General features: G+C 43.4%; 1 protein-coding gene across 4 annotated transcripts in view; it reads left to right on the top strand.

Moving 5' to 3' along the window:
• MTA3 (metastasis associated 1 family member 3) overlaps positions 1-13,950 on the top strand; it is a 181,645-nt gene that overhangs the window by 144,622 nt on the left and 23,073 nt on the right. For all 4 annotated transcript variants that reach the window (XR_006815115.1, XR_006815116.1, XR_006815117.1 and 1 more), the window contains exon 16: positions 2,398-2,544. Coding sequence is in view for 1 of the 4 variants with exons in the window: in XM_045979575.1 (XP_045835531.1) it covers positions 2,398-2,544 (147 nt within the window). In the remaining 3 variants the exon portion in view is untranslated. The remainder of the gene's footprint in view (positions 1-2,397; positions 2,545-13,950) is intronic.

The raw sequence follows: 13,950 nt of genomic DNA on the forward strand, positions 1-13,950 counted from the left end.
TCACTAAGTTATTGTAAGATGAATATTCTTAATGTTTTGATTCAGATCTTTCCACTTGGCTTTTAATGAGATAAAACTCGTTCCAATCTAACTCAAAAAAATATTTATAGTTTTGATGTTCCAATTAACGTTACTTTGAAAGGGGAGCATTTGTATTGCTTTCTGGTTTTTGCCATCTTATTTAACTTGGAATTCGCTAAAGATAATGACTCCATATCTGTGTTGAAATATCACCATTAAGAAGAGTATTTTAAAAAATGACTAGGCAATAACACTGTATTTGGTTTTTGCAAAGTTTTAAGATAATTTACAAAATAATCATTCCTAAAATGGTTCCTGATCTGTCTGGAAGCTACACTGACATGTTTTAGTGCTTCTAATATACTTGCTTTTTCCATTTCTGGGTAAAAGTAAGAGGTGTACTCAAAGTTGCATTGAACCTTATTGCTCTGTCAGAAAGATACACAGTTATGAAGTGTTCAGACTCTAGACACACTTAAAAATTAAAGTGTATCCTTGAACTTGGTATATTATCTGGTTTTCATCAGATCATCCAAAAGTCAGAAGTTCACAGCTCCCTCTTTGATTTTACTTGGTCACCTTATTTCTTGTTTTATTTTCTAGGGCCTAAAGAGTTGCTTTGATAGCCCCTAGAACATTCCCTCATTATCATAGGCAGGACCTAGGTACGTCATGGTGATCAAGTCCTTGAAGTCTGCTATCTGTATTCCCTTGCAGGACCTAATCCTACAAAGCCCCTTCCCACCATGCAAGGACAAATCTCTGATCATAAGAAATAGAATATAACATCACATATTAGTCAGTCATTCTGTGGATAATTGTGTGTTCCTCCTGCAGGCAAATTGGTCTCTGTGCCTTCCTGGTAAGCCCAAAGCTGTGCTGTTCTTACCCTAGCTGAACCACATCCCCACCTAACATATTTCTGAGTATTTACTATGTACAAGACACTATGCTAAGTGATTTGGAGGAACGCCAAGATGAATTTAGACTTTGCCCTCAAAAGTTTTAGTCCAGTGGGGGAGGCATACAGGTAAGGACAATTAAGCAAAGGATTAGCTCCTATAAAAGAATGAGAGGTAATATTGGACACTTGAAAGAAAGAAGAATTATTTCTGATGAGATTTGGGGCAGCCTACATGGGGAAAACAGTATTCGATCTCACCCTTGAACAATAAGTAGTATTTAAATAGATAGAAAAATAGGAAAACAATATATTTCCCTTTATGAGGCCAAGAGAACTTGATGAACAAAGGCTTTCCTGAGTTCAAAGGCTGGTGATCTGGTTTGGATGGAGTGTGGTGTGGAGGTTGTAATGAAAAATGGGGCTGGCGAAGTTTCTGTGCCATGTTGGAAACAAACCATCATCCCTGTGTATTGGTTAGCACTTGATCTGTTCCTAAATTTTGGCAACTGTAGATTTTTGACCAGACTAAGTTATAGTAATTCTAACAATCCTAACAGCCTTTCCTAAATGTCGGGCGATGAGGCGGCTACCCTGGCCCTCGCCTGAGAAGCCAGGGTGGCTCGTGCACAGGTGGTAACTCCGAATCAGAGAGCAGCCTTGGCTTTGGACAAGACATTGCCCAGTAACAGGAACAGACTGAGCTCCTTAATTCCAGTTCCTGCGACTGCAATTTCTGCCCATCTGCTTTATCCAAAAAGTGCAAGTACTTCTAGGCTATGTGGCTGACAACGGCGTACTTCATGTAAACACACACATCCCACGTGCACATCACCATTCTGTGATAGATCCTCCATCAAGGCTTTTCTTCTACTACCTCTTGAGTCTAGAATTGGGAGTTTGGTGTCAGGTCGCAGCTACATCAAAACGTTCTGGACTGGGAGTGATTAACCCTGGTCCTGTACCCTCCTCACAGGGCCGCAGGAAGAATCCTGCTTTCCAGAAATCTCTCACACCCGGGACCTGCTGCATGCTCCATTTCTGGTCTGATAGAGCACTGAGTTCGTTTTCTCGGAGGCTACTTCTCCAGATAAGCTTTCGATTGATTTCTAAAACCTTGAAGACTCAGCTGCCTTATTCCCTTAGTAAATCTGGGCTTTAGTGACCCTCTGAAGTGCAAGTGGCGTTTTTGTTGTTGTTTTCCTTGCTTGTCCCCCCCCCCCCACCCCCCAACGGTGAAGCTCAGAGCTCCAGCGAGCAGAGGAAGCAGCAGCTCACTTTTGATAAGTAAAGCCATGGTAACAGCACTTGAAGCTGATTCATTATGCAAGTCCTTGGGAAAGCAGGCTGGGGCATAAGGAGCTGACTCTCAAGCTCATTAAGGAGTAAGATGTGTGCTTATTAGGCAATGTAAGTGTGCACAGAGGTTTTTAATACCACGTTCTGAGTCGAGAAACCTTTTCTCCCCCTGCCAGAGATCCATCCTTCGAAGAAACCTAATGTAATTCGATCTACGCCAAGCCTGCAAACCCCCACTACCAAGCGGATGCTAGCCACCCCGAATCACACGTCTCTGAGCATTTTGGGGAAAAGAAACTACAGTCATCACAATGGCCTGGATGGTATGTAAGCCCCGGAATTCTGGGGGCTGAGCTCGTAGGCCAGGACCTCTCTACCCTTGTCCACTCAGAGCATGTCCTCTGCCCATTCCAAGACGCGTCGCAAACAGGTTCTTCTACCCTCTAATTGCACTGAATGTGTGGTGAGGGGATAAGAGGAGAGGCTGCCGTGTGCCGCGATGAAGACCTTTTGCCAAGTGATACAACCTCACCATCTCCTCAGAAGGGACCTTTTGGCCCACATTCCCTGTGAGGAGGCCTGTTTGGAGAGGAAGTCTGTATTTATCAGGTTGTCTCTGCTGGGTGATAATGTGTTTGCTGGATGCCTGCTCACTGCTCATTTATGTTTTCTTGAGCAGAAGGGCTGATTTCACCTTATGTCTGAGGCAGCCGCGCTCTCTGGGTGCTCTTCGGTGTTCTGTGGATCATTTTGGATTTGGCATCTGTTCCTTACCCCTTTCACCTTATAAGATTTTTTTTTTTTAATTGCTCAAGAGTGCTACAGGTCATGAAGGGAATTGCCTGGGTGATGTCTTAAATACAGAAATAATAATTTGTTTGAAATGGAAAAGCTGAGAAATACCGCCTCTTATCCCAAGTACTTCCCTTGGGATTTGGCCACATAATGACTCTTCAGGTGGAATTGAATTATCTTCCCATTTGGACTATAAACACAAGCGTAATAAATCATCCAGGCAGTATATATTGTCCATTTCAATAGGCCTAGAATTTGAAGCTGTCTTGGTGGTTTAAATGTTGGCATTTATTTATGAGTAAAACTCTTTCCAGGCTTTTCATGTCTTCAGGGCCTCTAAATTCCTTCAGTGACAGTAAATTAGTTATAATGAGGCCCTAGTGCAAGGATGTGAAATGGGCCTCCTAGTAATACTTTCCCATGGTTGTTTTCCTTCAGTATGACTTTTCATGGTCATAGTGATGTCAAAATGAACAAAAAATTGAGGGTGAAGAGTTTAATTTGCATTTATAGGATATCAGTGCTGTTACAGATATGGCTTTCAAGAATTTAGCTACACAGTAGTCTTGCAGAAATACTTCTTTGCTAACAAGGACATGACATTGGCCATCCTTGCCACAATACATCAGATATCTAGACAATAGAAGACTAAGGACAGATTGTGTCAAAACTTCTAAATTTCTAGACTGGATTTCTTCCCAGCTTTCCCTTGCCCACAGCCTGGGGCTTTTGGATTCAGACTTAAATGGAATCAGGAATCTTTCTTTTCCATGTCATCACCTCCCTGGTCTCTGGAGATATGTACTGTCCTACCGCAGGAGACAGAAATAAAGTCCTGGTTCATACATACACACGTACAATACACACGTTAGGGTAAGGAGACTCGTGTGACTACAGTTGGAAGAGCAGCTCTCTACTATCTTTTTCCACTCGTGCCCTATGGTCACAGTCACTCCAGGCCCCAGTCCTAGCTCCACATGCCAGCTTGCACTGCTCTTTCATCCCAGGTACCTGTATCCTTAGAATTTCTTAAAAAAGGCCATCTCATGGTGTTCCCTCTCTAGGACTGTTTGTCCCATTTCCTTCTAAAGATTGTTGCTGCAAGATCATTGCTTCTCTGCTCCGAACGGGAGGAGTGGCCAGGACATGCAGTGAATCCCTGGGGTTATGTTAACTGAGACCATCAACCTTGTTGAGGAAAAGACATCCATCTCATTTTCTGAAGAGACTTAGAGGTTGAAACACCTCTTTGGAGCCGGGGGGGGGGGGGGGGGGGGGGGGGCTGGGTGGCTCAGTTGGTTGGATGTCTGCCTTCGGCTCAGGTCATGATTCCAGGGTCCCTACTCAGTGGGGAGTCTGCTTCTCCCTCTGCCCTTCCCCGCCCCCCCATTCTCTCTCTCTCAAATAAATAAATTAAAAGAAAGGGTCTTTGCTCTCCCGACTTGGTATGGAGAGGAAGGCTGATGACATGTTACCTTACCTGTGTCATCTCATTTGATTCACATGACAGGTTCTAGGACGTCAGGAAATTTAACTGTTTTCATAATACTGTATTTCTACTGCTTAGCACAGTGCCTGGAACTTAGTAGGTGCTTGATGTTATGAGTCAGCAAAGTAGAAAGCAGAGAAATTACAGCTAATTTAACTTAGGAAGTCAATTGGACAGGTATTGGAGGACAGGAGAGGTGAACAGGAACATGGTGGGGGGCACAGGAAGCGGTCGCCATCCCCAAGGCTGGGGATGAAGTCTTGGGGGTTTTTCCTTTAGCCAGAGGTTCAAGGAGGCGATAGAAGCGAGAACTGAGGCCCCTGAGGGAAGGTGCTGCTGGCAGGTGCAGGTTTCTTTCAGGTGTGATGAGGCTGGTTCCGGAGCGAGAGGGAAAGCAGGGAACGAATCAAGCATCAGAGGGCGGTGAGGCTGAGGGGACCAGGACAGAGGCAAGTGTCCTCCGCCCTCCCGCTGTGCAGGCTCCCTCTGGCGCCCCCTGCTGGCGCACCGGGGAGCCGTATCCCCGAAGAGCCTTGTGTCTGCAGGGTTCCAGCCCCCGCATCGCCCAGGCTGAGTTTAGATGGATGGATGTGGGGCTGCGAGACAAGTGATGGAAACACCCGTTGCAGAACATGTTCCCACTTCTGTATTCTCGGTGGAGCTTTTCCGCGGGTAGGGTCTGTTTCTTATTTCCTCGGGATATAGGATCCAGACTAAACCTGAGTTTCCATGAACTCAAAGGACTGGAAAAAAATATTGGGCTGATAGTGAATTTTCATGGGATAGTCAATACCATCATTTACTGGAATTGATGAATACAAATTCATGGAAAAGCCTCGCCCTGTGTGATCCAGTTATAAAATCAATTAGCGTTGCTACTTAATTATCAACATGTCCGACAGACAAGCACACCAAACAGGATGTTGATGGACAGAACTAATTTAACTGGAAAGAAAATCTGATTGTGCGGAAATATCCAGGTCTCTCGGCTTTAGGGCTTCCTGTCCCCCTCTCAGTGGCTCACCCCCTGCACTCAATCTCTACCTCCATACCTTCCCATCACAGTGATGGGAAAAGAGGCTCTGGATTCCTGTTGGTAGAAAGGATTTTTACCTGAAGTTTAAAAAAAAAAAAATTATGGAGACCTTTTTATCACCTTCCTCAAAGTCATTGGCTTTCGTCAGGTCCTGACCCCTTCCTGGTGGTTGGGAGTCAGCCCTCTGTGTCCTCTGTTAAGTGTAACCCACAGCCCCGGGTCACACATACCCCTTTGTGACAGTTCCCTACTGGAACTTAAGCTCTGAGGGTGAAAACAAAATCTGCATACATAAGAGGCCTCATTATTTGGGGACAGTAATGACAGGAAAAATGAAATTTCAAAATAGAGATCTATTTGGTCCCTTACCAGTTCCCTACACCTCATTCTTTCCTGTCAGGCTATTGGTCCACTGGTGTACCACATGCTGTCATGTGCTTTCCAAATCCTGTCTCCTTTTCTGACTCACAGATGCTTTGATGATGTTCTTATTGCCAGCAAACCAAGTACCTACCACATTTGACGCATTTGGTTGACTCTGTCTGTGGATAGCAAAGGCCCTGAGGTCAGTGGGGATAGAAGAGCCATTACTGGAAGGTCTTTTTTTTTTTTTTTTTAAGATTTTATTTATTTATTTGTCAGAGAGAGAGAGAGAACACAGGCAGACAGAGTGGCAGGCAGAGGAAGAGGGAGAAGCAGGCTCCCTGCCCAGCAAGGAACCCGATGTGGGACTCGATCCCAGGACACCGGGATCATGACCTGAGCCGAAGGCAGCCGCTTAACCAACTGAGCCACCCCGGCGTCCCCCATTACTGGAAGGTCTTTCCATGTCTGAGAGCCCAAAAGAGAGGGCAGCAGGGGAAATGGAATTTTCTGTGCCATGGGGGAAAAGAAGTACCTCCGAGTGTTTAGAATCAGGTGGGATTAACTGCTGACTTCTCTGATTACTTCCTGTGTGGCTTTGGGTGAATCACTTAATTTCTTTAAACCTGTTTTCTCCTCTGTAAAGTACAAATTTCCTTTGCCTCAATGGAGTTGTGATAATGGTTAAAAATATTTCACCTACTTTAGACCACTTGATCTCCAAAACTCCCTATGAGGTAGGTGTTACAACCTGCATTTTAATAGTGAAAAAAACCGAAGCCCAAAGAGGTTAAGGGATTTGCTTACAGCCACTCTGCTAACTAACAGCAGAGATGAGATTTCAGCTCCCATCCAGGGTTGTTTCCAACAGGTGAATAAGGACCCAGATTTGTGTGCTGAGTGCAGCAAGTACCTGGGAGACATTTATGTTTTCTGTGTATTGGAGACGGGTATGTGTTTGGAAATACAGAGAGGAACATAGCAGGTATTTTTCTGTGCTTAGCCTGTGCGTTGTAAGCATTGTCTAATCAGCGTTGTCTGATTAAAGCTGTCCTTCCATTTCCTGCCTCTCTGAAGCTCTTCTGCCCATAGCACACCCCCTACTTTTTCTGGAATGGAGAGCATAAGAACTATATTAGTGTCAGAGAAAGAGGAGAAAAAAAGAAGTAAGAAAAGATTCATAGAATCACCTAAAGGTGAAACATGTTTAAGTTAAATTATATGGTACCCAGCATCGACTCTCGTTCATGGTAGGTATTCATTAAGTGCTAAGAGTCTGTTGCCTCTACTCTTTATTTTTAAATATTAATTTATTTGACAGACAGAGATCACAAATAGGCAGAGAGGCAGGTGGGGGTGGTGAGCAGGCTCCCCACTGAGCAGAGAGCCCGACGCGGGGCTCGATCCCAGGACCCTGGGATCATGACCTGAACCAAAGGCAGAGGCTTTAACCCACTGAGCCACCCAGGCGCCCAGGTGCCCCTGCCTCCACCCTTTAAAGGAGCTATTACCAAAGTTTTATTTTGAAAATTGTTAAGATATCAACCAAAGTTTTTGTAGTCATATGTGGACTGTATGTAAATAAAATGTCAACACTTTTCTTATAACCACATTTATTTTTTTACCTAAAAATATGATTTTCAAAAAATGACTCATGGGTTTGCTTGAAAGTAAATGGGTATGTTCCAAAGCATTTTTGCACATTAGAAGGGCCCAGTATCTGTAAAGAGAAATTGCCTTTGATTCAGTTATTTGAAGGAGTACTGAAGACAGGATATTAGTTTGATACAGAGGGCTCCTGCACTCAGAGACCCTACTGAGAGGGGAGGGAACTTCATCATCCTGGGACAGTGGCATCTTTGTCAGAGGGAAGGCTGAGTCAGAAGAAGTCCAGGGAGGAGAGGGGCGGATGGACTGTTCAGCCATCTCTCATCCCCTCCTGACCCCTTAAGACAATGCCCTGATCCTCCCTGCCCGTCAGCACGTCTTCCTTTCTGCAGCCCAGGTGCCCAGGGACAGGGTGATCACCTGTTATGTCTCTGTCTTTATCAAATGGGGACCCTGGAGAGCAACTTCTGTTTTGTAATCATCAATTGGAGGTGTGCCCTTTTCATATTTTTCTGAGATGATATGGTTCTTGTCCCGGGGGTACTACTGAAGCAGGAATCAGTGTCAGGAAAACCAGAGCAACTGGCTCAGTTAAGAGTTGAGTTTTCAGTGGGACAGAGTCAGGACACCTGAGCCAAGGAAATTGATGAATTGTACAATAAACTCCTTTTTAATCTGCTTTCTTCTGGCTTATTTCCCCTGGGGTGTGTGAATACACTGTAGATCTAAATTTTTTTCCTTATTTGTTTTCCACATTGAGTAATATCATTTTTCTGAGTCCCCTCTGAAGAGGGTATCCAGTGTGGATGCCTTTAAGTACAATATTATGATCTGGGGTGTGAAGACTGTCCTTTGGATGACTTGTTTCTGAATCAGTGATTCAACAGCTCCAACTGTTCGCCTCCCAACTCTTAGAAATGGGTGGTGATGAGGTCCATTGTACCAGTGAGAGAGCTCTGGGAATGCATCTGCTGTCTTCACAAATCCCAGTAAAAATAGACCGCCAGCAACAGCTGATGGCATTCCTAGGCATGCTTGGGCCCAGGCCGCCTTCTGTCAACATTTTTATATCCTTTCAAAAAACTACAGTTTTTTGTTTTATTTTTTAATCTTCCAAAATATTGTTGGTGGAAGAACATCGAGTGCCCCTGGACTCGCCTCTGATCTTGTCTCAAGATGTAATGTTACAACCTGGTTTCATAGATAAAAGTGACTTTGAATTTTTTTTTCCAGTATTTTCTAATGGATCATTATGGCCCCAGGGTTTATTGAATGTGAAGTAATTATAGCAGAGTACCTAGTATATCTAGAGTTTCAGGACTTCAATAAGCATTATGTGAGGGCAGCGGATGTTCGCTCATACTGTGAAGCCACAGGGGTGGTGTTGTAGAGAAAAACAGACCCAAATGCATTAGGCATGAGTAATTAACAACCTGGTGTTCTGGAATATTCTGGGAGGATGCCATATGGGCCACCCTTGGGACCGTTCCTGGGTTTACTAACATCAGTTGCTCCCAGAGAATACTTTTATCCTGTTCCTGAGGGATATAATAGTGTGTGAACCTGGAAGAGGTCTAGACGTGACACCCTCTGAGCCACAGAAACATGAGACAAGTCCATGGTAGCTGCTCAAGGGTCCCCTCAGTAAAGTGTCTTTGTTTGCCTGCAAAGAACATTAGAGGAAACATTTTTAACCAACCTCTCCCAAGGTATTCCCATTCTCAGTGACATGTGGAGGGTGAATCTCTTAAGAAAATGAACCTCTAACTTGAGAGCAAGGTCCCAGGTTTTATGGGGAAGAGTGGATGCTTGGGAAGGGAGAGCGAGGAAGACAGCAGAGGAAGGGGATTCAGTTCCTGAGGAACAACTCTTCCATAGAAGTGTGACCCACCCTTCCAAAGAGCTGGCACATATGTCTGAGAAAGCCCTTGAGACATCAGTATTAGACCTTGATGCCCCCAGGGAGGTCAAGACCAACTCCAGAAACCACCTGATTTAGGTTTCCTCCTGAGCAGTCTCTTTGGGTCCCAGTGTGGAAGTGAGAAGTGTTCTGAATCTGGAGGCCCCCCAGGGCAGTGGAAATGGAAAGATTTGTCACAGTCTAGTTGATTCGGGGACCCCCCACTGGGTTCATTTTAAGCTTCCCAACCTTGCTCATTATTATTTTCTTTTCCTGTTTCCTGTTTTTCCTTCCAGATGACTGAGTACTCTTTAAGCTCAGAAAACATCTGAGTTATAATCTATGCATTTTCCTCCCTCAACCAAATATTTATTTTTATCAACAATTATTTACATATAAATGAATGCAAAAGTAATTAATGTAAAACGGAGGAGCAAGCCTGAAGGCAACTTTGTTAAATGGAGGTGCCTGAAGAGGATAATCTGAGAAGACTGTTTCCATGACAGTCTGATTGCAGCTTCCCTGAGTGCCTCTGGGAGCCCCTCCCCAGGGCAGCCAGGGAGCAAGGCCGAGAGTGAGTCCTGGGGAAACAGGGTTGACCACATTCAAGGCATCTGGAATCAGTCCACAGAAGAAAGGGTCAAGATATTGGACATTGGACCTCTTGTGCTGGTCCTCCGATTTTCTTTCTTCTCTCCACTTCTCTTCCTCCGTGGTTTTTTTGTTTGTTTGTTTTTGTTTTTTGTTTTTTGCTCTCTTTTCTGGGAGAGGCTCAATTTTATATTCCAACCAGATTTGTCTATTTCTCCCTTTATTCTGTCAATTTTTGCCTCAGTATTTTGAAATTCTGTTATTGGTGATGTATGTAATCAGAACTTTTATGTCTTTTTTACCTTTTTGTCACTGTGAAATAATTCTTTTTAGCTCTTTTAGTACTCCTTATCTTGAAGTCTATTTTGTGTGGTATTAACGTGACCACACAAGTTTTTCTCCTGCTCTTTTCTGGGTTATTTTTAAATGATTTTTTCCCTCGGTTTTTTTTTTTTTTTTTTTTTTTTTTCAGATTTTATTTATTTATTAGACAGAGAGAGAGAGAGATCACAAGTAGTCAGAGAGGCAGTTGGGGGGGGCGGGGTGTGGAGGGAAGCAGGCCCTCTGCTGAGCAGAGAGCCTGATGCAGGGCTCGATCCCAGGACCCTGAGATCATGACCTGAGCCGAAGGAAGAGGCTTAACCCACTGAGCCACCAGGTGCCCCAATTTTTTTTCTATTTTATTAAACTCAGAATGATTCTTACGTAATATCTCTAAAGCCAGCACCTGTTACTCCAGCAGATTTTTAAAAATCCTAAAAAGCTATTTTCCATTATCATTTCTTTTTTTAAACAGCTCTATTGAGGCATAATTGACATTCAACTACATATATTTCTTATTTTCAAACAGGATTTTATTTATATATTTATTTATTTTAGAGAGCGAGAGAGAGAGCACGTGTGCTCATGAGTAGGGGGAGGGGCAGTGGGAGAGGGAAAGACAGAGAATCTCAAGCAGAATCCCATCTGAGTGCAGAGCCTGACATGGGGCTGGATCTCATGACCCCTTGATATCATGACCTGAGCCAAAATCATGAGTTAAAACGCTTAAACAACTGAACCACCCAGGTACCCCTCAACTACACATATTTAAAATCTACAACTTGAGGGGCGCCTGGGTGGCTCAGTGGGTTAAGCCTCTGCCTTCGGCTTGGGTCATGATCTCAGGGTCCTAGGATCGAGCCCCGCATCGGGCTCTCTGCTCAGCAGCAAGCCTGCTTCCTCCTCTCTCCCTCTCTGCCTGCCTCTCTGCCTACTTGTGATCTCTGTCTGTCAAATAAATAAATAAATAAAAATCTTAAAAAAAAAAAAAGAAAGAAATACTCTTTAAAAAAAAAAATCTACAACTTGATAAGAATAATGTATGTATGCACCAGGAAACCACAACAATCACCTATCCATTATCTACTTAGTAAACTTATCCATCACTCTCAAAAATATTCTTGTACCCGTTTATAGTCTACCCTCCCACCCATCCTGTCTCCCCCACTTCATCTCAGGTGACCACTGATATGCTTTTTGTCACCCCGGATTAGTTTACCTTTTCTAGAATTTTATATAAATGGACTCATATATATAAGATTCATATAGAATCTTTAAGTTCATTGATTCTTTTTTCTGAAGTATTTTTTTTTAAAGTAAACTCTACACCCAATATGCAGTTGGAACCCATGACCCCAAGATCACAAGTTGCATGTTCTACTGACTGAGCTGGCCAGGGGCCCCTGCCGTACTGAATTTGCTATTTATTAATCCCATCTAACAAATTGTTCAGTTCACATTTTGTATTTCTCGGTTTTAGAATTTCCATTTAGTTCTTTTATATTTCTCCTAAAATATACCATCTTGTTACCCTTTATATTCATCTTTTTAAAAAATTTTTATTTATTTATTTGACAGAGACACAGTGAGAGAGGGAACACAAGCAGGGGGAAGTGGGAGAGGGAGAAGCAGGCTTCCTGCTGAACAGAGTCCAATGTGGGGTTTGATCTCAGGACCCCAGGATCATGACCTGAGCCAAAGGCAGACGCTGAATGACTGAGCCACCCAGGCGCCCCTGTATTCGTCTTTTTTTATAGATTCTTTAACAAACTTATAGTGAATATTTTAAATCCATATCTGCTAATTCTAACATCTGAATCATCCGTTAGTCATTTTCTGCTGAGTTTTTTCTCTGGATGGTTTGCTCAATCTGTTAATTTTTTTTTTTTTTTTTAAAGTAGGGCTTAAACTCACAACCCTGAGATCAAGACCTGAGCTGAGATGGAGAGTCAGACACATAACCCACTGAGCCACCTGGCACCCCTCAGTCTGTTAATTTTTAATGAATACTGGTCAGTGTGGATGATAAGTTGTAGAGACTCTGGATTTTGCTATTTTCTTTTGCAGGGCATTGCATTTCATGCTAGCAAGCCATTAAATTGGCAAGTCACCTTGATTCTGGGGAGGCTTGTTTTAAAGCTTTATTAAAGGTCTGGTTTATTTCAGGTTTGTTCTTAGTCCCATGAGATTTCAGCAGAAAGACGAAGTTGTTTGCCCAATCCCTCCTACTTGGCAGAACTTAAACTCCAAATTTTGTCTTGCCAGCAGTAGACAGCTGCTGAGGTTGCTCCTCAGCCATTTTTAGCTTTTCAGCTGTTGTTTCTCACTGAGCTCCTTGGAGTCCCACCTCATGAATGCATAGTTCCAGAATCAGCCCATGATTTGAGGGGAATGTATGTATACATTTGGCGGCTTCCCTTTCTCTGTCCTCTTTCTTCCCAGGATCTCCTCCTATATTCCCAGCTATACTGGCAGCCTCAGACTCTGGACTCTCCCTGATTCCTCCGCCCAGTTAGACTGCAGTTTTCTGCTTGAGCCGTATTCCTTTTGGACTGCATGGAAGTGCCCTCAAAGAAAAAGCCAGTTAGGGGTGGATCTCATCGAATCTCACCTTTTTTTCAAGGATCATAGCCTCTCCATTTTTTGTCTGATTTCTGGTTGCTCTCCAGAAACTTCCAGCAGTTGTTTTTTGTTTTTTGATTTTATCCAGAGTGTATTACTATTATTGGCTGGAGGGTTAGTCCAATATAAATTAGCCCACCATTATAGAATATAGAACTCTTCACTCTTTCTATAGGCTCTCTGTCAATTCCCCTCAGTTCTCTCAAATGAAAAAAAAATTGGGGCGCCTGGGTGGCTCAGTGGGTTAAAGCCTCTGCCTTCAGCTCAGGTCATAATCCCAGAGTCCTGGGATCGAGCCCCACATCGGGCTCTCTGCTCGGCAGGAAGCCTACTTCCTCCTCTCTCTCTCCCTCTGCCTGCCTCTCTGCCTACTTGTGGTCTCTGTCAAATAAATAAATAAAATCTTTTAAAAAATTAAGTTTATTTTTATTTATTTACTTACATAATCTACATCCGACATGGGGCCTTGAACTCATGACCCTGCAATCAAGAGTCATATGCTCCTCCAATTGAGCCAGCCAAGTGCCCCTCAATTTTTTTTTTTTTTTTTTTTTTTTTTTAAAGATTTTTATTTATTTATTTGACAGAGAGAAATCACAAGAGAGGCAGGCAGAGAGAGAGGAAGGGAAGCAGGCTCTCCGCTGAGCAGAGAGCCCGATGTGGGACTCGATCCCAGGACCCTGAGATCATGACCTGAGCCGAAGGCAGCGGCTTAACCCACTGAGCCACCCAGGCGCCCCTCAATTTTTTTTTTAAGTGGCATACTGTTTGTGTTTCATGGATACTCTATCTTTTCTTACTTCCCTGAAGATATTTAATGATGGTGTTTTCTGTTTTTTAAATTCTCTTCTCTATGATGGTCTATTTCCTCCAGTTTTAATTCTTCTCTTTGTTCTTTGTTCGGTCTCTGACATTTATGTTGGAGGTTTTTCCCTGGTGACCTGTGGTCATCTACTGATGTTTAAGAGTAGGAGACGAAAATTAGATCAAAAGCTCTGTGCCCG

The sequence above is a fragment of the Meles meles genome, chromosome 15, assembly GCF_922984935.1.
Source record: "Meles meles chromosome 15, mMelMel3.1 paternal haplotype, whole genome shotgun sequence".
Taxonomy (NCBI): Eukaryota; Metazoa; Chordata; class Mammalia; order Carnivora; family Mustelidae; genus Meles; species Meles meles.